This window comes from Ictalurus punctatus, chromosome 7, assembly GCF_001660625.3.
Source record: "Ictalurus punctatus breed USDA103 chromosome 7, Coco_2.0, whole genome shotgun sequence".
In the NCBI taxonomy this organism is placed as follows: Eukaryota; Metazoa; Chordata; class Actinopteri; order Siluriformes; family Ictaluridae; genus Ictalurus; species Ictalurus punctatus.
In genome coordinates this window covers 15,014,896-15,039,490 of record NC_030422.2, presented here as the reverse complement: position 1 = coordinate 15,039,490, position 24,595 = coordinate 15,014,896, and the positions used below count along the sequence as shown (strand labels likewise).

The 24,595-nt window shown below is 36.1% G+C and overlaps 2 protein-coding genes across 3 annotated transcripts; one reads left to right on the top strand and one right to left on the bottom strand.

Moving 5' to 3' along the window:
* Positions 1-3,387: 3,387 nt before the first annotated feature.
* Positions 3,388-15,485, top strand: etnppl (ethanolamine-phosphate phospho-lyase). 2 transcript variants are annotated; one of them, XM_017471862.3, is made up of 13 exons: positions 3,388-3,547; positions 3,902-4,020; positions 4,312-4,471; positions 6,893-6,967; positions 7,345-7,438; positions 9,360-9,476; positions 10,161-10,243; positions 11,198-11,423; positions 11,576-11,730; positions 12,078-12,167; positions 12,499-12,629; positions 12,772-12,842; positions 13,081-15,485. In XM_017471862.3, the coding sequence occupies exons 1-13, from the start codon at positions 3,489-3,491 to the stop codon at positions 13,171-13,173; spliced, it is 1,473 nt and encodes a 490-aa protein (XP_017327351.1). In that variant the 5' UTR covers positions 3,388-3,488; the 3' UTR covers positions 13,174-15,485. The 2 variants fall into 2 exon arrangements, with proteins under 2 accessions (XP_017327351.1, XP_017327352.1); XM_017471863.3 differs by lacking the exon at positions 3,902-4,020 and having other exon boundaries at positions 3,409-3,547.
* A 3,285-nt stretch (positions 15,486-18,770) lies between these two features.
* ostc (oligosaccharyltransferase complex subunit) lies at positions 18,771-22,352 on the bottom strand. The gene is given in 4 exon segments (NM_001200534.2): positions 18,771-19,113; positions 20,191-20,388; positions 20,485-20,578; positions 22,163-22,352. Coding segments are annotated over 4 exon segments (453 nt in total). The 5' UTR covers positions 22,305-22,352; the 3' UTR covers positions 18,771-19,094.
* Between the last annotated feature and the right edge of the window lie 2,243 nt (positions 22,353-24,595).

The following is a 24,595-nucleotide window of genomic DNA, read 5'->3' as shown; positions in this document are numbered from 1 at the left end:
TAATCACAATATTGTTTTACTCAGAACAAGGTCAATAATTAGATTACTGCTGTCCATATAAACACAGTCATACAGTGGGGGCGCACTAGGCATGAAGCTAGATGCCATTACTAATTTTACTGTTTGTACCTTTTTGGCTTTTTCTTTGTTAGACAACTTTTGTGGATTTACCCTTTCTTCTTTTATCGGAGGGTTCATCATCCCATTGGGTTTTACTATCTTCCCATAAAGATAAAGCGAGTTTCATGTATTCATAATCCCAGAGTTGGGATCTCCCCAACTCTCAGAAACACACAGCTCTGCCGTGAGTAAATGTGCCTCATTAAAAGTTCTATCACGGGGCTAAGGATGGAACTGGGGCTGACTTTCTGTTCAGCCTGCTAAATTATCAACAAAAGGTTACACAAAAAGCCTTTACCATAGTCATACATCCACTGATTTGGTGTGATCCTAGACTGACCATTTCCACCCATAGTTATTAATTTATTAATTTAATTAGTTTATTAATTTAATAATCACAGCTTATAATTTAAAATTATGAGAGGATATCAGTGTTGGTTCAATCAGATGACAGGTATCAGATGCTTTGTCACATCACGTGGTAACACTGTGGACTAAAACAGAATCTGTCGAATCACATATGCACAGCGTCTCTAAGACAATGATCACGGAAACACTGTGAGCCAAAAAGGCAGGGTGATTAGAAATGTTCAAAACAACACATAAATACACAAAACAATTTGGCTCTGGTACATTGTGACACAAACTGGAGACTTTCAGAATTGAGACTCAGAGATCATGCCTAAAACTCATCTGGACTTGAAATGAATTGAGCCTTTAATGGACAAACTTCTCATGTTGTTGAGTCAATTAAAGATATAAGAAGATATTAGAAAATGAACAAGTTTTGGTAATTTGTTGCCTTCTGTTGGTCAGTGAACTACAGTAACACAGTATGCTGACCAATAACCGGACATTAGAAGATATCAGTCTAAAATGATAAAGTAATGGTGATATTTCCACCACAGATAAAAAGGCAAGTCGCTGGGACTTGTTATTGACTTGAATTATTAGGCTCAACAGCAAGCGTAAATTAGTCAAACTGTAGCATGTGTCATAACGCCAGTGCTGTACCATCACCATCATTGGTCCTTAATGGTATCCACTGGACATAACCTCCGACAAATAGAAGGACTCCAGAGACTTGTCTTTTTATCAGTGGTGGAAATATCACCTTGAATCTTTAGGTTCTGTTTTTTTTTTATTTCTTAGTGGTGGGCTATGTGGGCTACAACTTGATTATGGATTGTAATGGTCCCTGTGGGTCTCTACTGGTAATTTGTTGCCTTCTATTGGTGGGATGTTATGTCTAGTGGATACCATTAAGGACCAGTAATGGTGATGGTACAATAGCAGACTGAAAGCTGTTCAGGCAACGTGACTTGGAGTTGTTGTGCGTATTGGAAAAAGTTGTCATGGAGGAAGTGTGAGTTAGTGTTCAAGAGCTCCATCTGCTTCGCTGCAGCATGGACGACTTCTGGGTGGCTGTGACCCTTCTGGAAAATAGTGATGTTCGCTACAGTATTGACTCCTATTGTACAGAAAATAACAGTGTTGACTTACAGTTTTACTAATTTACACTTACTGTTGAGCCAAGTCAATAAAAAGTCCCAGCAAATTATCTTTTTATCAGTGGGGGAAATTTATTGTAAGTTATAAGAGTATATTTTATAAAAAGACAAGTGGCTGGAGTCATTTGAAATAAAGAATACACACAAAGATTTTAATTGAATTCCCCATCTTCTACTCTATTTAAACATCTTCATTGGCCATTACTTTATCGTTTTAGACTGATATCTTCTAATGTCCAGTTATTGGTCAGCGTACTGTGTTACCGTAGTTCATTGACCAATAGAAGGCAACAAATTACCAAAACTTGTTCATTTTCAAATTTAGAATTTGCCTCATGTTAATAATGAGTGTCCATAAAAGGCTCAATTAATTTCAAGTACGTTTTATTTGACAGTGCTGTTGAGCCAAATAAACTCCTCCATATATCTGCTGCAGTGCTTTTGTTTCTTTGTTAGTTTAGAAAATACTTCAATCTTGATCCTAAGAATGGTGTGGAGTGACTGAATTTAAAACTGATGTGCAATGAACTACGGTAACACAGACCCAAAGTCACCCTGTGGTCTCTGGCTAGCACACACTCTCTTTGTGTGTATTTTTTGTTTCAAATGATGCCAGGGGTGGAAATATCACCTTGAATCTTTAGGTTCTGTTAATGAGTGTCCATAAAAGGCTCAATTCACTTCAAGTATGTTTTATGTGACAGTGTGAAAAAGAAAGCTGTTTATTTGTTATATAAAATAAGCAGTCACTGATGTTACCATAGTTCAGTGACCAATAGAAGGCAACAAATTACCAAAACTTGTTCGTTTTCTAATTTCTTTAATCACCACACGTTGTTGCTCAATTCATTTCAAGTATGTGGCACACATCCCACCGTATCACCTTGAATCTTTAGGTTATGTTTTAATGGTTATAATGAGAATTGTATTGGCTTTAATGGAAACTGTAATGGTCCCATTAACGCCAATACAATTCTCATTATAACCGTGTCCATAAAAGGCTCAATGCATTTCAAGTAGGCTATGTTTTAAGTGACAGTACTGTTGAGCCAAATAATTCAAGTCAATAAAAAGTTCCTGCTGAAAAAAAAACCCCAAAAGAAACCCTCATAGAATTTGTAATGGTTTTAATGGTTATAATGAGAATTTTATTGGCTTTAATGGAAACTGTAATGGTCCCTGTGGGTCTCTACTTGTAATTTGTGAAAAATTCTCACAAATTCTAATTCTATTTCTAATTTCTTTTAATCACCTCATGTTGTACTAATTTTAGTGTCGTTTACAATTAGCCATTCATTTCCTATACTGTGAAACCGGATAGTTCATTTAACTCAAAAAAAATTGAGGAAACTAATTACCTCAACATTTTTTTAGTTGATAAATCAATTTCTTTAAGCCACAAACACTTAAATATAACAAAAATTTAACTCAAACTTTGTCATTTAAAATTATTGTTTGTTATATTTAAGTGTATGTGGCTTAAAGAAATTGATTTATCAACTTAAAAATTTTGAGGTAATTAGTTTCCTCAATTTTTTGAGTTAAATAAACTTATGCGGTTTTACAGTGTAGTAATGAAATTAAATCGTTATATCGACCAGCTGACGCAGCTGCAGCAGGCCTTCAGATAAAAACAAAAACAAAAACAAAACAAAAAAAATACAGAACCTAAAGTTTCGTGATATTTCGTGTTGGCGAATCGATTCTCCGAATCGAGTCAGTTTAAGGAGTCGTTCGTTTATATATATATATATATATGCACTTTCTCTCACGCGCACTCTATCTCGCGCGCTCTCGCTCTCTCTTCCACTCACTGCGAGCTTCTTCTGCATTCTCTGCACTCTCCGAGACTCTGCAATGGCAACGGAAATTTTTAGTAAGCAGACAACCATCGATCTGAGAAAGAAGCACATTGGGTAAGGAATCAACTTTAGCGTGGGTTACTTTTACTGGAGTAAATTACGATGCATCGCTCTGGATGTTTAGACAGAGCGCACGAGCAAAAGCCAATATTCCCACATAGATCAATGACTGCTGATTTTATATAACAAATAAACAGCTTTTTAAACTTTAATATATATATATATATATATATATATATATATATATATATATATATATATATATATATATATATATATATATTTTAGTTCTCCTTTCTATTAGTTTCAATTCTAATTTCTGTATCACTGGTTAGAACGTAGGTTGCACGGTATTGATGCAGACTAGTTCATTAGGATGAAAGTTCCCATTCTGTCTCTTCTGTTTAGTCCCTCCTGTAAGGTTTTCTTCAGCCATGACCCCATCAAGATCGTCCGAGCCAGGGGTCAGTACATGTACAATGAAAAAGGCGAGCAGTACCTGGACTGCATCAACAATGTCGCCCATGGTACATGCATAAGGCATTGCACTTATTTTGTCCTCCATGCCCTGTCATATATTATAGCCACTTCCACCTTCCTGGCTAGTAATATAAGCAAAGAACAGGAGTATGTGTACAAGAAGTAGCCAGCGAAAAAGTTTAAATAAAGTAGAAGATGGGGAATTAAATACTCTTTGTGTGTATTCTTTATTTCACATGACTCCAGCGACTTGTCTTTTTATCAGTGGTGGAAATATCACCTTGAATCTTTAGGTTCTGTTTTTTTTATTTATTATTTCTTTATTTATTATTTCTTAGTGGGTCACAGCCACCCAGAAGTCGTCCATGCTGGAGTGAAGCAGATGGAGCTCTTGAACACTAACTCACGCTTCCTCCATGACAACCTTGTCCAATACGCACAACGTCTCCAAGCCACGCTGCCTGAACAGCTCTCAGTCTGCTACTTTACCAACTCAGGGTATGTCTGTTCACCTGCCATGCCAGAAGAATCATGAGATTGTGAATGCAGCTCTTTGACATGCTGAATATCCATTCCTCACATATGGTCAGGAAGCACTGAGGTAGCTTTTCTCTGGAGACGAGAAACAGATCTTGTTTGCTCATTTTCCTTATATAACCTGTGAATGTTCTGTGAATCTGTATATTATATGTTGTTGCCATAGATCAATGATCAGAATATATTTTATATATATAAATACAAGCAATCCATCCATCCATCTTCTACTGCTTACTCCTTTTCAATGCTGTTTTCAATTCGAAAATGACTTGGAAATTGTAATCTAATTCTAATTCTAATTCTAAAGTTCAAGTATCAGCCACTTGCTATAACATGTACATGTGCTGGGTGAGATCAAAAGGCCAGACAGTGTTCTTACAAAAATAGACTCTGAGCAACGAGAGACCAAATGGAATGCTATGCCAACCAATCACTAGACATGTGTATTAAGGCTCTGAGACAGCTAAACATGGTACTGTAAACATGTGCAGGTCATACAGAGAAGATGTCACTCTCCCATAGAGTTCAAATGATTTGTACATTTCTCCCCATCTTGATTACAGAAACCTTGAACCTGTACAATATCCATGTGCAATCCAGTACTGTTTAATAAACTGATTGGCAACAATCAGTATGTTTAGGAACTAGGATAAAGTTGCATAACTAGCCACATTAAATCACTTTTTTTTTTTTTAAACACAAATCTGTGCTTTTACCTTTTAATTTTTCTGTAAATAGCAGATAAGCAAAAATATTGTATTCAATGCAGTAAAATTAGCAATAGTCTGACAAGATCATTCACTAACACCCTGTTATACTGGGCTAAAGTTACAGTTTAGATGAGTTAAGGTGGTTATAGAGTAGCACAGCTGTGTGTCTAACGAGAAGTAAATGGATTACTGTAAGAAAAATATTTAGCAATGTAGGTTTTTTCATGACTCCTTGAAAAGTGTGGAAAACTTTCAAAATGGCTTTTGCCGTTAGAGGACTAGGAAATCCTTAAGTGCCTTATACACCACAGCCAATAATCACTTGCCCCCATTCATTTTCAATAAGAGGAGAGTAAATGATTTGTCATTCTGTCAGCCTGTCATGTGAAAAGCTCTTAATGCAAATGCTGAATATTCAGTATCTCTGAAGACTGGAAGACTGGACTTTACAATTACAGTTGACATTTAAAAAAAAAAAAAAAGTCTACACACCCCTGTTAATATAGCAGGTTTTTGTGATGTAAAAAATTAAACGAAGACAAATCGTGTCAGAACCTTTTCTACGTTTATTATGAACACCTGTGCACAGCCCTTTTCAGGTCACCCCTCAGATTTTCGATTGGATTTAGACCTGGACTCTGGCTGGTTCTTTCCAAAACCTTGATCTTGTTTGGGTGAAGCCATTCCTTTCTTGACTTGGGAGTGTGCTGCAGGTGATTGCCATACTGGAAGCTGAAATTCCTCTTCTTTTTAAGTGTTACAGCAGAAGCCTTAAGGTTTGGGGCCAACCTTGACTGGTATTTGAAGCTATTCATTATTCCCTATATCCTGATAAAAGCCCCAGTTCCAGCTGAAGAAAAAAAAGCCCCAAAGCATGATGCTTCCACCTACATGCTTCACCATGTGTATGGTGTTCTTTTGGTCATGTGCTGGGTTTTTTGTGCCAAACATATTTTTTGCTATTATGGCCAAAAAGTTCAAATTTGGGCTCATCAGATCATAACACATTAGTTGTACTTTATTGTATTTATTTATTTATTTGGGTTAAAAAAAGGCTTCCTCACTTTAATTTATGGCAGGTGTTTACTAATTAGTATTTAATTTGAGTTTGAATGTGATCGGTTGATTGAACATCAGTTAACATCAATTGGCCACATTCCCAATTAAAAAAGGGTGTACACACTTATGCAAGCTGGGTATTGGAAGTTTTTTGTTTTTCTTTTATTTCCCCTAAAACATTTCTGGTTGTTTGTCACTTGGTTTTATATGTTGCAATTTCACAATAAAAGTGAAAAGGTTCTGACACTGTTTAACTTAGTTTCATATATATATATATATATATATATATATATATATATATATATATATATATATATATATATATATATATCACAAAAACCTGCCATTTTAACAGGAGTGTGACTCTGACTGTGACTACACTTTGTAAATCCACTGTAGTTATATTAGCTGTAAAAAAAAAAAAGAAAGAAAGAAAAAAAAAAAAGAAATCATTTTATAAAAAGTACATATCTGAGGTTAAAGATAATAAATTAAAAGAAAATGAACTGTTTCATTGAAAAGAACAGCTCTTCAGGTCTGACTGAAAGGCACATTTTAATTATTTTCATGATGACTCAGTATCTCAAATGACTTCTTACACCTTGACCTTCAGCTCTGAGGCCAATGACCTGGCCTTAAGATTAGCTTGGCAGTACACTGGCCACAAAGACATCATCACGCTGGACAAGTAAGTCAATACTACAGTCCATCTCTGTCTGTTTTTTCTCTACATACATAAAGAGTAACCATGTTCGTAGAAGTGCTGAGCTGTCAGCTTACACATTAACTCTACCAAGTGTCGCCTATCTGCTGGTGAACACAGACAAGCTGTGTCAGCTATTAGTCATAATGATATGTCATGACAGTATTATATATTGTATCCTGAAACCACTCTGGCAGGCCATTAGTACTTATATGTGAAATATACCCTTGAACTAGGTATTTAAATTTGCCCAGATGTGAAAAAGATCATTATTAGCTGCTTATTTTCAGTGTTTCACTTAAAAGAAAATTATTAGAGAGTTTTTTCATTACATGCTCATGTTCACTGTGCTCTTCCTGCAGTGCCTATCATGGTCATCTGTCATCACTCATTGATATCAGTCCCTACAAGTTTCACCAGCTGGGACAGTGTGAGCAAAGCCAACATGTGCATGTGGTGAGTGTTGAAAAAACCCTCAAACCCAATGAAAAGCACAAACCTGCACGTACATACACACCCACACATATTTGCCAACTCTCAAATCTACTCACAATCTTTTGACCCTGACTCAAGCTCAGTATACTGTTTACAGCTATATTATTATAGTAACCACACGTTCCAGCTTTATAGCTCAGCAGAATCAGGAGGAGATAACCATAGGTGCATGGGAGCATTTCCCATTCACTGCTACAGTATATTTCAACACATTTAAATGAGTGTATTAACACAATGAATTAGTACCCGAGACTGATTGTGGTTTATGGTAATTACATGGGGGGGGGTTTCAGTACAACACCTGTGTCTAGAAGGTTATATGTGTATAAGAATTTCAAGCTGATTGGAAGCAGCAGCAAAGATATAGAAAAAGCCCCTGCCACAAAATGTAAATGTGCCCATTTGGTCATAGTCAAATAAATAAGTAAGTAAGTAAATAAATTAATAAATGAATAAATAATAATAATAATAATAATTATTATTATTATTATTATTATTATTATTATTATTATTAATAATAATAATAATAATTATTATTATAATAATAATAATAAGGGATAACAATAGCCTATGTTTCTACCATTGCCACTAACAATAACAATAAATACAAAATAAAATATTCTTAACAAACTTGTAATGAATAGTTGAAAGGTGCATGATAATTAGGCAGAGGTGGAACAGTGGGCAGAGCTTCCTTTAAAGAGCTATGCAGCAGTATCTTAAGTATTAGTTACCAGTGAGTATTGGTTACTTATTTAATGACACTTTCTTATGCTTATTTCTTATGCTTAATTATTTCTTATTTCTTAAGTTTTATAGTATGTTTTGGGGAAATACATCTAAGTGAAATGAAATCTAAGTCCAAGTCCAACTCTCTAAAGTGAAAGGCATTCTTATCTTTGATTTCATGATAGCTAGCAGTTTCATCCATATAATACAAACATAAAATTTACATCAACATAATTGAACATGAATTCAACATGATTACCTTCTTGATTTTCACCGTTTTGTTTGGTAAAATAAAAGTAAATAATATTTAGTAATATTATCTCCTAGGTCTTCACAGAACTTGGTTTCATGCATCCTACTCCTTCCCCAAAAGTCCAGGAAATGCTCAAGTGCCTAAAAGACAGTGATATTGAGACTGATTTTCACTCTCTTTCACAACTTATAAAAATATATGCCACATTATCTGTCTCCACATCTTCTGTATTGTTGAACGGTCATTTTCAAAGTTTAAAAAAAATTGTGAAATCCAGACTTTGAAGTCTATGTAATGAAAAGATGCTCTCTGACCTACCACTACTCCCAGTTGAGCGTGACATTCCAATTAACCATGAGGAAGTCATTCAAATGTTTAAAAGCACAACAGACTAATACTATTATAAATACAGGTGATTTATTTAATAAATAGCTACATGTTTAAATACTGTAAAAAACAAAAAACAAAACAAAAAAACACACATTTGGTTATGTACGTTAAAGTAATAATATTTATTTATTTGTTTGTTTATTGAAGTGCATTTTTTTGGTCCTTCCGCCCCTGCCCCAGCAGAGATTTGTGCACGCCACTGCAGAAGGCCTTTTAAAGACTTTACTATTACCACTGTATATTTTTCTGAAGTTAAAGAGAAATGAAGTGCACTTAAGTGAAATGTAATATTCTTCTTTACTGTCTTTTTTCGTTTATATTCCAGATTGTTCCAATGACAACATTTTTAAAAAATAAAATTGTATATTTAGTACACTGTAAAATTACACCTTTGCCTCTTTTCGTTTTCCTAAATAACTGTCTCAAACTGGTACTTTCATAAAAGTTGGCAAAGTTTAGAAAACTCTGTGTTGATGACTTCAAAAATCTACAAGACCATTGTTTTATTAGGCTCCAAGTCCAGACATCTACAGAGGGAAATACAGGGAAGATCACGCAGACCCTACTACTGCTTATGCAGATGAAGTTAAAGACATCATTGAAAAAGCTCATGCAAAAGGACATAAGGTATGGTCAACAATACATTACCTCATGACTGTTTAGTAAATACTATAAAAAATAATACAAATATGTATGATCAAATTCAATACATTTTTGGATTATGGATTAATTCATGGATTAATTGAAGTTAAATACTTCTTGGACTTTCACACTCTCATACAGTGTTTTTTATGACGTCTCTCCGGTTCCTCATCATTATTTGACTTCCTCCTTTTCCCTATCTACACCTGTCTCTTTGTGCTTTTTTTCCAGGTTTTATAAAGCCTTAAGATCTCACTGATTTGCACATGATAAAATGGCTCTTAACCCTCTATTACAGGGAAGTGAATGTCTGTTCCTACAGACAGACATATCTGATAAGTGAGATCCAGACGTCCCATGATGGAATGAAGACCGATGTGAATGGATGGAGTTCTCAGATAAAGAGAAAAAAGACTGGGTGTTTATTCCTGGATTCTGAAAGAAGTGCCCTTTGTACATGATAACTTCTTTAAATGTCCTTTTCTTGCTCATTCTGTTGCACTGCCTTCTGCTTACAGCAAGTTTTCCTTTTTTTTTTTACTTTACTCTGGCTCTTGCGTTTAGCCAGATGGCTCCTGAAAGGAGCACACATTATTAGATGGGGTATGCAACCTCTTTGCACTTTTTGCAGTTGGGGTTTGTGGTTTTACATGGTCTTCTCTTGTGTAGATTGCTGCTTTCATTGCTGAGTCACTGCAGAGTTGTGGAGGGCAGGTCATTCCTCCAGTGGGCTACTTCCAGAAAGTGGCACAGTATGTACCAGCAGTCAAACAATTCAAGCGTTTAAGTAGCAAAATACAGTATAAAAATGTCTTCCTGATGTGCTTTAGGTCAAACACAGGGTCCATTGCTGGCTATGGAATCACTTAGTCATTTGGCTTTTCTAAAGTAATAATCTTCTTGACCCATATTAAAGAAAGCACTGAAAAGCCACTCTGAAACACGTTAAATATGTTTATATTGAAATATTTCGGGTGTGGTTAGATGACTCTGGTGCTATTTTTTTTGTTCAGAGCTGTATTTTCATTATTCATGTAAGAAGTTAGCAGTTGTATACTGACTGCTTGGGGGAGGGGCATTGTGAGCACAGTTACTGTGGTTTTAATAGGAGAAAAAAAATATAACATAATTGCTCACAGTTGGGTTTCACTATTAGCTCCTAAAAACAACAGAGCAGGATGTTATTTTCTCACTTACTATTCTCCAGTGACATTCAATGTTATGTTAATGAGAAATCCAGCACTGAACTTGGGCTCCCAGTTTCCAGAATGCTAAGTTATTACAGAGACTCAGTTTGGTGAGTTAGTGATCTAAGAGATGAAAAGCATGATGGCAGTGATGGCAGTATTAGCAGGAAAATTGAAGCTTTGGAACCTGATGTGTTTGGGCAGAGTGTACTGGTGTGGAGGTGAGAGACCTTAAGAGACTAAAAGAATAAAGCACTGATGCATTGGTCTCTTGAGGTAGAAATTAAGCGAGAACTAATTCCCACTGACAGTACTGTCAGCGAGTAGTCAAACGGCATTGTGGGTAATGTAGGAAACCGTCAACCAAAGTGAAAATAGACCAACATGTCCTTGAAAGAAATTTAAACTAAAAGAATCAACTCAGTATTTCTTTACAAAATAAATAGACAAGTCTTTCAGGATGGAGTTTGTTTTTTTCTGTATTTGTACGTTTGTACAACACAATCCTTCTTTCCACAGACATGTGAGAAAGGCTGGGGGCGTCTTTATTGCTGATGAGGTTCAGGTTGGCTTTGGAAGGGTAGGCACTAATTTCTGGGCCTTCCAGCTGCAAGGGGAAGACTTTATACCTGACATTGTCACTATGGGCAAACCGATTGGGAACGGACATCCAATGTCCTGTGTGGTGACCACCAGAGCGGTGGCTGAAGGCTTCATGTCATCTGGAATGGAGTACTTTAACACAGTGAGAACCAGAGCTACATTTGAATCATTTTCACTGGTAGAATGACACTTTAAAACAATGAGACATGAAAACAGTGCTTTTATAATGTTTTTAATTTTATAGATTGGACAATTTTAACATGACTGAAGAATGTCTGTTTATGTATGCCTCAGTTTGCTGGCAATCCTGTATCCTGTGCTATTGGGCTAGCTGTACTGGATGTGATTGAGAAAGAGGATCTCCAAGGCAATGCCCTTCGAGTAGGGAGATACCTTACGGACTTACTGGAGAAACTGAAACAGAGACATCCTTTAGTGGGAGACGTCAGGTCTTCTTAAAATGCTTTCTTCTTATTGCTTTCAGGCCATTGTTCATATTTTTCTCATTAAATTTTTTTAAAATCTTGATATCCATCTCAATAATTAACCGCTTAATTATGAAACTTTCAGAAACTTTACCAACATAGCTACATGAACTCTATTTTATCTTAATACCAAATGAGTTGTGCATATTAATACTGTCTTAGCCATAACAAAAGAATTTCACCTCTGAGCTAAATGAGTTGGAATAAGGTTTGTGAATATTCTAAGGAGTGCCAGGTCTGAGAGAGGCATTGTTTCATAGGTTTAAAGTCAAATGTTGAAGTGTGAAAAATGAAGGATGTGTGTTTTACAGAGGTTGTGGCCTTTTCATTGGGGTGGAGCTGGTGAAAGATCGGTTTAAAAGAACCCCTGCAACAGCTGAAGCTCAGGATGTCATATATAGGTGAAAACCTTTGACAGTTACCTAAACACCCTAAAGCAAGGGTCATCAATCTTCTCTCCAAGTGGCTAGTGCGGCTACATTCATTCCAACCAAAAAGGAGCCACACCTGATTCCACCTGTTTAACAGTTAATCTTTGCTCTAGAACAATTATCAGCTCCAGCAAGACTGCCTGGTTGGAATGAAAACCTGTAGTCACACAGGCCCTTTGCACATAAGATTGATAACCCCTCCTTAAAGGATTATTTATGCTAAAGTTCACCAATCAAAAGTGATATAGATATAGAAATATCTCCTCTGAATGGAGATTAACATTTTATGACCCTCCCACAGACTGAAAGATCAGCGGGTTTTATTAAGTGCAGATGGACCACACCGTAACATCTTGAAGTTTAAACCACCTCTGTGCTTCTCCAGAGAGGATGCTGACTTGGCAGTTGAAAAAATTGAACACATTCTAACAGGTAGCCAAATATATATATATATATATATATATATATATATATATATATATATATATATATATATAGTTTTACACACACATACATAGTTTTTGTTTTGTAGTTCACAACTGTATGTTTAATGCATTCATGCTTTTACTTTAAGACCTTGAGAAGGTTTTGGGCCTCAATACTTCTGACACTACGGACCCTGTAAATGCACAAAGCAAGCGCAAGGTAAGTTGGAGTCAAAGTTAAAGGAAAGGGTTTTTTTGTTTGTTTGTTTTTAAAGAAAAATAACCTTTGCTACATAGTAATCTACTGCATCATTATTTCTAACAGTACCAATATTATTTAACTGTTGCAGACATAGTAGCAATTTCTACTATTTGATGGAAAAATAATATAAAAAGTGATATTTTTGATTGTCAACTGGAAGCACTAATAAAGTCATTGAATTTTCATTTGTCCCCAGGAGTCAGTCAAGGAAAATGGCCATGGTATTCATTCAGGTGGCATCAGTGGCAACCGTCACATAACTAAGACTAACAAAAGACAAAGAACATAACGAACATAACATTATATTATATATCTGTCCAAAGTCCAACCCCAGGGCAGCCTGTTGCTTCTCTCTTAAAATGTATGAAATTTTTCCATTCACCTGAGAGTGGCAGCAGACTGTGTTAATACAGTTAGCTTAATTGCTAACTGTATTTTTTCTCTGACTACACCTGCAAATTAATTTACTGAATGATATTTAATCATGGTTACACACAAAAAGTGCAAAATTAACAGTGAGAAGGAGTGATATCAAATGAGCTGGAAACAAGAATACTTTTTCACAGGGAGCCATAGCAAATGTGTGCCTCATCAAGAGCCTGTTGGAGTAATTATGGAATTTAATATGATGAGACATTCTGAAACAAATCACGAGCAATGCAAAAGATGAGGATGAGAGAGCAGAGAAACACAGAATGGGGCACAGAACATTACCAGAGCTAATAGGTAGCAATGCTTCCAACCACTAAGCATGGACAAACTTTCATTAATTCTTGAAAGTCCTTAATTAAAGTAGTCAATGTAATTTGTCCTAAAAAAGTAACATGAAAGTATAAATATAATTTTGCATGTCACAACCACAGCTGTCAGGTTATACCATGCTGCAGTTATTCCATGAAAATGAAATTCACTATATATAATATTATATATATATAATAATATTTTGGTGACACCATATTTTGATGTGGGAAGTCTAATCTGGCCCCCTTTGAAAAAAGTCTGGACAGCCCTGAACATATATTAATTATACATTAACATAAAATAGGAAACGTATGGATCAAGATCAATCTTCTGATATTAATTTCCATGTTTTAATGGATTTATAATGTGCCCCATGATCTAAAAGTAAAGCGGGTGCTATTTTACATATAATTGCTCACAATTGTTCTTTTTCATGAGGGAATGGAAGTGGCACTAAATATTATTAATTTCATTAACTAATTTAATGAAGCAATGTCAGGTGGAAATGAGATTCAAAACCATGTTGAATTTAGAGGGGTTTCATCCACATACAATATGCTAAGTGCAAAAATATTTTTAACCACATAAGTGTACAAATTTTTAAAAAATGAAATTCATAATCTAACATGTTATGTAAAGATTGAATTGGATGCCTACATCAGCATCAGGCAGTAATGATGGGCTGAAAGTGCAGTTTTGCAATTCTACAAAATAAAAAATAAAAAACAGGAAATAGCAGGGGCAAAGTGCTAAAAGGCAACCTAATCAACTGTGCAAAGTTCACATTGTTCTTTTAAATGTAAACATTACACTGATGTATTAGGCAAGTGTACTCCTCTGCACACACTCTCTGAACACAGCCGCTGGTGCGTAAGCTGTTGACATGAACACACACTGAACTGAGTGCACTCAGCTCTTTCAGCATGACCTCATATGATCAGAACAGCTTGTGAAACACTGGCCTATGCAGCTGTAATAGAGTGGAAAGGACCTTAAAATGTCCTGCATGAAGGCCAATCATGGTTGTACTTAGTTATCACAAAATGTTAGTAAAAACATTGCCTATAGTTTTAGATTCTTTTATTCTAATTGTGTGCAAGATAAAAATGACTAATAAAGTATTTGTGTTATTTTGTAGTGATTAAGTAAAAAAAACAAAAACATCTCAAATATAGGAAAATGTATCTAATTTTGAAATTATGGTTAAAGCAATAGATAGTATGAGTAGACCTTTTTCTAGTCATTTTAAAAGTGTCTTATTCTGTAGGCAAAATGATTTTGCTTATTTAAAGCATCTTTAGATTATAAGCAAAATTATCTGCAATCATCTTCCTTGAGTGCAGGGCTGGTTCTAGACATATGGAGGCCCCCCACACCCCACACAGTGACTTAGTAATTAGTACATTCGCCTCATACCGCTGTTCCTCCCCGAGTGCAAAGACATGCATGGTAGGCTGATTGACATATCCAAAAGCCAAAGTATCCGTAGTGTATGAATTGGTGTGTGAATGTGTATGTGAGTGTGCCCTGCAATGGACTGGCACCCCGTCCAGGGTGTACCCCGCCTTGTGCCCCATGCCTCCTGGGATAGGCTCCAGGTTCCCCGCAACCCAGTAAGGATAAGCGGTATAGAAAATGGATGGATGGATGGATGGATGGATGGATGGATGGATGGCCCCCCATACCACTCCCCTCCACCTTTCAGAATAAATAAAAAGCACTTGAAACAAATATGATATGTAATCTTTTTATTTATACAACATCTGTATTAATATTTGTATATTTGTACTTATATGGCCATATTAATTAAACTTTAACCAAGGTAAACACTAAAAAAAAGAATTAAAGAATGAAAGATCATTTGGACCATCTCTTATTCCATTGATAAGAATGCTATCATGGCTATGGCCACCTACAGATGCACTCTGCTGGACAGGATTTCCCCCTTCTATTGAACCAATATAGACTATAGATATAGTCATATTATGGGCTGTAGTGCAATACCTTAAATATGCACTGCAGTATATACATATAAATCAACTGCTAGTGGAAGTGAAAGAGACAAACTAAGCAGAAAGAATAGTTTATTTCTTCATAAAATTGTATGCTTATGTTTAAAAAAATATAAGGAATATTTATGATTTGAAAACTAAAATGAAGTATTATGTTAAAGGATTAATGTAAACAGCGGAATTTAGAAGATCTACAGACAGTAGAGGTACTTTTTTTTAAAAACATTTAAAAAATGCTCTAGTGTGTTTGCTCTTTGACTTTCAATACAAACTTCTTTACTTTTACTTTAGTATTTTGCTAGTCAGCTCCTGACACAGTCATTGTACGCACAAATTCGTCTGGCAGTCTCTGCATGGCTATGGCGCTCACACTCTTTTGAACTCAGAATAAACCGGAAATTATCTATCCCAAAATGACGCCGATCAACACATACCTGCATCAACGATCTACAGTTGTTTAGCCTTTCGTCCAGCAGCCCCTGAAGGATGTGATCGTTTTGACGAAGACTTAAAGTCAGTCAGCTGCAGAAACGTTGCATTTTTGCATTTAATTTATCGTACCTTATCTCTTCATACATTCAGAGGGTGGGACCCACTTTGAAACAGTAATATCAATTGGTTTCACTACAGGTGAGTGACAATTCATCTATATTCAGTGGACAAAGAGCCTAATCTTTTGCTGCCAGTCTTGATTGGTAGACTAGGATGTTACAGTTATGCAGGCCCCGCCTCCAAGCCCGAGGGCCTACTCAATTGCCTACTCTGCCTATAAGTAGCGCCAGCACTGCTTCAGTGCCTGATGCAAGTATCACACTGAAAACCCACATTGCGTTGTTAAAGGCACAGAGCTTTTCATTTTGGCTGATCCTCACCATAATGCCATGGTCTTACTGGTGCTTTAGAAAAGAAGGTCCGAAAACACTGGCTGTACCACTGAGTTCTCGGCAGACTTTGAAAGAGTTTGGTGTATATGAAACGGTTCCCTACCACAGATCCTGTAATGCTAAATGTCCCCCTCTTGTGTATGAGGGAAGTGCAGCATTTTATAACATGTAGAAAACCGCAAAATATCAAAAGCAAGTGTTTTGGCAAGAAATGTGTTTTTGAAAAGTCAAGCAAATGATAAATTAATACACCGCATTAATACATCCTAGTTCACATAATGAATATGCACATAATGCGATCAAAGCTCTGTAAACTATTCACATGTTTTACTGATGGCATACAACACTTTTGTCTGAAAACATATTTGTGAATACATAGTGATTCTCATTATGTGTAATCACTCACTCACTTTTAGTTTTATCCTGATCAGGGTCGTGGTGGTTCTGGAGCCTGTCCCAGGAACACTGTCTATGAGGCCCTCTGGATAGGACACCAGCCCATTACAGGGCACCAGGCTCGCACGCACGCACACGTGCACACACAAACAGTCATAAAATGAGTTATAAGTAGTAATATTCATTACTACTCATACATGCTCAGAGTTCATATTTAGGCTCAAAAACTCATCTTGGACCTGCACCACTTTCTGATAAAGTTTAAAGAATAAAGGCTCATCTACAAGGAAATGATAATGATAATAATAATTATTATTATTATTAATAATAATATAAATAATAATAAATATATATATATATATATATATATATATATATATATATATATATATATATATATATATAGTAGTGCTGCAACTAAGGATTATTTTCATAATTGATTAGTTGGCTAATTATTATTTCAATTAATCAGATGGGGGCAAACATTTTGTTTATTTAAAATAAAATCCACAAACAGTGTTACAAATATAAACTTTATACTAAAACTTTACACAACTGTTATAAACAATTATATGAGACTGAAAAGAACCCAATACACACAGACACACACCAGAATATATATTATTCATTTAGGACTGTAGTTTAATTCAGTGCTTTTTGTGCATCCATAAAAAAATAATGCATAAATACTATATATATATATATATATATATATATATATATATATATATATATATATATATATATATATAGTATTTATGCATTTTTTTAATGGATGCATAAAAAGCACTTTTATGGATGCACAAAAAGCACTGAATTATATATATATATATATATATATATATATATATATATATATATATATATATATATATATATATATATAAATAAAATAGTATTTATGCACATTTTTTTATGGATGCACAAAAAGCACTGAATTAAACTACAGTCTTGCATTAATAATAAAAACTCACTTTTACTGCACCTTGAGGTTTCTGTTGCTCGCTGCCTTTAGGAATATTATTTTACTCGTGTTTACTTTTAATCGTAGTGTTTTAATTAGACATTCCATATCTTACTCGCACTCCCAGTGTGTATCAGCACGTCTACACCGCGCGTGAGGAGCAATGCGGCCTCGTAACTAACAGATCACTTCCGTTATAATAAACAGAATTTACACTGATACAGCATATAATGACAATAAACTTAAATGAAACTAAACTTTTTAAGCAACTCGAGACAGCATCACTGTCGTGATTCAGTGCTTCACAAACTCCGCTTCATGAAGTTTGATCTTCTCCGCGGTGTTTAATATAAAATGCTCCTCTGCCTTAGAGGACTTGGAGGTCTCGCACTTTCTTCCTCAGTCACGTGATAATTTTTCCTCCTTCTGATGGTGACTGAGGTCATAGACGATGACAAACAGTGAACTGAAGGTTATTGTCGGTGACTGGCTATTCTGGCTAGCGGCGTCGCATTGCGTGCGTATGACGTCATACGCCACTGACTAGGAAGCGGCTTATACTTCCGGTTAGTAAAAAAAACCCGCTAGTGTTCCATTTGAGATGATATTACCTTTCTAAAATTCATACACAAGACGGTAGCGTACACAGTGCATAGTGTAAGTGTATAGTACTTCATTTGGGACACGGCTTTAGTATTTACTCTCCGGAAGAGAAGCAAGGTATTGAGTAAACGCACCCCGTGCTGCACGCAGACCAACTAATCGATAATGAGATTCGTTGACAATGTTTTCATAATCGATTATTATCTATTTTATCGATTAGTTGTTGCAGTTCTAATATATAGTAAATGCATCATTTATACATTTAAAAAAATCAAACACATCAGAGTTGTATAAAGAGCTTTTATTTTAATTTTATATAGAAAAAGCCACTCCCACAGGACAGATTTAAATCCCTTTCTAGCTTTCTTTAACAAGCATGTAATTTACTCCATATGTAAACTGATTTTTATCATTTAGCACAGAGCTCACATACAAGACATGTCTTCCTTTCCCAATCAGGATATGCACATTTTGCATAAACTCACTCACATACACACAAAAAAAATCATAATCACGCTGATCCAGGAAGGAAGGGCATTTTCTGTTCATATGCAGTCATCCTTCTGTCTCTGCCTGTGGCGTGTGCCACATGAAAAGGCCTTGTGCAGATTTAACCCATGAGATAACCACTGCAAAGGAGACATCAAACACAATCATAAATGTGCTACACTTAATACATTCTGATTAGTTCATGAGAAAACAATATGCACGATTTGACACAAGCTTTGATATTTACAAGGGTATTGAAATTATTCAAAGGAATTATCTTCACGTTGTTTTCAACCATTATCCTTATCATATTTGTGAAAGAAAGGTGGCAACACATTGTACTTGTAGTCAAAAGTCTATTCATTTCACCAAAATGTTTGAGATTTACTGAAAATACAAGTGCATTTTAGAACAGCGTTTTTGTTGTTTTTTAGGGGGAAAAAACGTTAATCAGCAGTTTTCATTAAAAAAATAAATCATTTTTAAAATGACAAATTACTTTTGAAAGTAATTCAAAATTACCTTATTTTTTTCTTAAAATTGTACATTTACTCAGTTGAAACATTTGATATGTTTTCTATGTTCTATTGTGAATAACATGGGTTTATGAGATTTGCAATTCATTGCATTGTTTTAATTTACATTTATTTACATTTTACACAGCGTCCCAACTTTTTTGGAATTGGAGTTGTACTTCATATATTCTTTGTTGAGGTTTACCTTAACGATGGTTTCCAACCTGCTTATCAGTTGATGGCTGTAACTACCATCGACTTCTTCATTACCAGTACAGAGAAATATCCAATCAGTTGTTTCATTAGCTTGGCAATGAGCATCTGTCACACACCAATCTCAAAAACGTTTGTCCAAACACTGATTGTTGATTGGCAGGTCATTCATGTTTGGCAGCTTCCTCTCACCGTTGTTTTTACATTCATTCTGATATGTCGCCTAAATGCCTTTTTATGTTCCTTCTACTTAAGGTGGTCCACGAAACCACTTAGGTGCTGTGCCTAAACCTTTCAATCGTAGGGAAAACCCTGCATGTGATTTTAGCAGCCTCCTGTAGCAAAATAATTCTGCACTCATACATAAACCTCGAACCTATTAAGAAATATTTCCTTGAGGATTTCATGTATCCTTCAAAGCAACGCTGAATTAGTGGAATCAAAGGTACAGAAGACTAACTGATATATTGGGATAAATGTTGGACTTACGGCAGCTTCATCCTCATGAAAACTCGGGCCATGAAGAAGCTCAGCAGCACACTCACAAATCCAATGAAGAGTAGCAGGAAGCGGTTGAGTTTAGGAATATTTGGCGCATTGGAACGGTCCAGAATGATGAAGCCGAGACCGCCCATAGTGAAGAGGAAGCTGGACGCCAGACCCTCCATGATGTACTGCCCGTTGACCCTGAGACACAGACAAGATGAACGGATTTGTCAGAATGCATTTAAACCTCACACATATTTGCTACAGAAAAGTGGGTGCCATTATTGAGGTTCTCACCTGTAAGCCAAAAACGCCACAGGTCTCTGATGACCGTGTTCATCAGTCATTGAACCCACACTGGGCGGCTCAACGATGACATCATAGATTATACCTGGAAGTAAAACACATTTGGGATTAAACTTATTAAGCAAACATTGTTTTAATTCCACCTGCATGATGGCAGAGCGGCTAGCATTTCTGCCTCACAGCTCCAAGGCTTCTAATCAATCCTGAGCACGACTTAGTCTCTCTGTGGAGTTTTTGTGCATGTTCTCTCTGCATTCACCTCTCGTTTCTTCTGGGTTTTCAAGTTTCCTCCCATGTCAAAATATTTATTACATACATGCGTGCGTACGTGCGTACATGCATACATGTATATGCACACAAGCAGGTGGACTAAATATAGTAAACTGCCCATAGGTGTGAATGTGTGCATGTGCCTTTGATAGACTGGTGTCCCATCCATTTCCAGGTGTATCCTGCCTCATGACCAGTGTTTCTGGAATAGGCTCCGGATCCAGTGCGACCCTAACCAACATAAAGCGCTTACTGATGAAGATAAATAAATGTTTTATCCCTCTTTTTTTTTTTTTTTGGACCATCATTTTCATTATGAATATCCACATGCTTTTTATGATCTGTGGCACATCTGTATGTGTCCTTGGATACTGTAAAAGGCTCTCTTAAACAAAATGTTTTACTAGTACAATCATTATTATTACAATAATGGATATCATAATATCACCAAGCTTGCTATATGTAGCTAATGTTCAAAGTAGATAAGTCTAAATGTTGGTGGAGTGGGGGAGTGGTTGTATTATTAGATTATATGTATTAGTATATTCTAAATGTCATTTAGTTGCCTCTTTTTTTTTTAGTTTATCTGCTAATGCATTAAAAAACACTGCATGACAGCTAGATAACTAATTATATTACAGCCTGCAGTTTAGCTGAATGGGAGATGTGAGCCTAATAAGCTAACTCTGGTTACCTACTTACTTCAATAAACGTGGGTGCAAACTGTTAATGCGAAATGTTAGGCATCAAATAAAAGTTAACATCAAAATAATTACATTATATTATGAAGGGAGCAGAAAGTGAGCTTGCAAAGTATTTCCACAGCACAACTATCACAGACACACAGCAGGCTAACACTAGTTTAGTAATAGTAGCAGTATGAGTAGTACAGTAGTAGTAGTAGTAGTAGTAGTAAGAGTAGGAGTAGTAGTGATGAGTAGTACAGTAGTAGTAGTAGCAATAGTACAGTAATAGTAGAAACAGTAGTAGTAGGAGTACAGTAGTAGCAGTATTAGCAGTAATAATAGGAGGAGGAGGAGTAATAGTAGTGGTAGTAGTAGTAGCAGTAATAGTAGGAGTAATAGTAGTAACAGTAGGAGTAGTAGTAATAGCATTAATAGTAGCAGCAATAGTAGTAGTAGTAGCAGTAGTAATAGTAATAGCATTAGTAGCAGTAGGAGTAGTAGCAGCAGTAGTAAAAGTAATAGCATTAGTAGCAGTAAATAGCATTAGAAGCAGCAATAGTAGTAGGAGTAGGAGTAGTAATAGCATTAGTAGCAGCAGTAGTAGTAGTAGTAGTGGTAGTGGTAGTGGTAGCAGTAGTAATAGTAATAGCATTAATAGCATTAGTAGCATTAGTAGCAGTAATGGTAGGAGTAGTAGCAGAAGTAATACTCACCCCCAGTGATGAGAAAGTAGGACACAATCACCACAGCATACACGGTCATAGCAGAAGGCATGTGCAGCCAGGACGGCTTCTTCAGCTTGATATTTGGACATTCTAACAAAGTAAACGGCAGGCTAATTAAAGTTTCCATCATTCGTGTCCTTTTCACGCTCCTGGCCGGTTAGTGAAGCGCCGTAAGAGCGACGTGTACAGGAAGTAGCTCAAACACACAGGCGTACACAGCTAACCGCCACAATAAAGGACTGCCTTCAGTACATAACGCGATTTCTTTATATAGTTCATTACTAGACTACATTTACAAGTTTACATTTAAATTGGTACATTTATGTCCTGACCAAATTCTACCAAAATTTGAGCTAGGTCCGAAACTTTATCGACAAATAGTGTCAAAATAATAGCACAACGCCTCTGTAGCCGTGCCTTAAAACACCTGGCTGTGTTCCATTCTGTAGTGATCATCGCTATGCCCTAATCCCTCAGAAGGGAGCATTCTCTAGTCTAAACCATCTTTATGCACACCTGTTACTATACAAACCTGGTTAATTCTCATAAGGTTTCCGGTAGGTTCATATATGATAAAACAGGACGGACACAGTGTCTTAATAATAATAATAACTTCATTTTTTATATAACTATAAACTGTATAACAGCAGTAATGATATTGTAATAGATGAAGTGGATGAGCAGTACCCTTGTTGAGAAGTAGATGTATCAAGGACGCGGATTTTAAACAAAGAAAAAAACAAACTGTCCATGCCTAATTTCACCTCAAAATGCCCCGATCTTATCTGGTCCAGTGAAAAAGACTTTATTTTAAATGTGTAATACAGAATTACGGGCGTCACATTTGCCTCCGGGGTTTGAGGTTCGAATCCCGCCTCCGCCTATATATGGGTTTCTTGCCCCAGTCCAAAGACATGCGTTGTAGGTTGATTGACCTTTCCAAATTGTACGTAGTGTGTAAATGTGTAAGTGCGGTTGTGCCCTGTGATGGGTTGGCACCTCAGGGTCCAGTGTCTCTTGTCTTGTGCCCCGAGATCCCTGGGATAGGCTCCAGGCTCCCCCGTGACCTTGTGTAGGATAAGTGGTATGGAAAATGGAGGGATTGAATACAGAATTAATTCACAGTCCATTTTGATCAATGAAATACTGTATACAGTGGCAAATCTTTTATACAAACATTTATACAAATGTTTATCTAAAGGATGGTGCAGTGATCCTGACCTCAGGTAATTATCTGTGTGGAGGTTCATTACATGTCCTCTCCATGTGGGTTTCTTCCTGGTTCTCCAGTTTCCTTCCACCTCCCAAAAACAAGCTCGAGGGATAAATTGTTCCTTGGTGTGAATGAGTGTATGAATATGTGTGCACACACATGCATGGTGCCCTAATCAAGAAAAAGTGTTTATAGAAAATGAGTGAGTGAACGTTGATCTAAATGGGATGTCTGTACCTGGAATACTAGCATACTAAAATAACCAAATGTGAAACCCATTTACATCCAAACGCTAACATTATGAAAAGGTTTGTGTCTTTGCTGGGAAAGTTGTTCATTTAGTGCAATTTTGTAAATAAACTAAAAATTAAAAATAAATTAAAATGCACAAACTATGGACTGTTACAATAGGTAGGCATTTAATAGTAAATTATTAATTTCCTATTAATAATTTACTAAGTGTAACATTTCATACTTGTCCTTGACCTTCATTTACAGGTCAACACACTGATCACTGGCACAATTTTTATTTTATTCAGCAGATTCTCAAAAAATCTAACACCATTTCAAGTCAATTGTTTCAGTATTTCAACCCTATCAAGAACAGCCATGGGCAATTTACACTTAGAAGTGTACCGAGAAAGCTTCATCACTTGCACAGGTACAGTGGATGTTGACCTGCTATGGGGCATTACTACCAGTCACACCTCCTCTGGTGCCCATAGGATTGACCCTCACGTCCTTCAACGAAACCTCAAGCATACAGGCCACCCCAGTGATTAACGCTGTAGCTGTAAACTGTCTGATTATCTATCCATCTATTTATAAATAGTTTGAGTGGCAGAGTCAAAATAACTTCCACTTTTGCCTTTCAGCCTAGTTCATTTCCTGCTCCTAGCTGCATGTGTACTTGAATATCTACAGAGTTTTGTGGGTGTCCTCACATGCAAATGAGCTGTCCGGAAGGCACTTTGCATTTTATGGGGAATCAACATACATGTGCAAATATGGAGAACAACAAACAAACAAACAAACAAACAACAAAAAAAAACAGCCCTTTCAAACTTTTGTAAATCCGGCAGAAGGTTTTAGTTTGGTTTACACAAACATTTACACTCTGAAAGATTGATAAATGATGCCCAATGATTGTTAAACTCGATCAGCTTTGTAACTACCTGTGATGTACAGGAGGGTTTTATGAAGAAACA

Excerpts from the sequence above, each read along its gene's own strand:
- etnppl (XM_017471862.3), top strand. The coding sequence starts at position 3,489 with ATGGCAACGGAAATTTTTAGTAAGCAGACAACCATCGATCTGAGAAAG. Across the intron at positions 9,477-10,160 it reads CTCATGCAAAAGGACATAAG|ATTGCTGCTTTCATTGCTGA; the intron begins GTATGGTCAACA and ends TCTCTTGTGTAG. Across the intron at positions 12,843-13,080 it reads ATGCACAAAGCAAGCGCAAG|GAGTCAGTCAAGGAAAATGG; the intron begins GTAAGTTGGAGT and ends ATTTGTCCCCAG.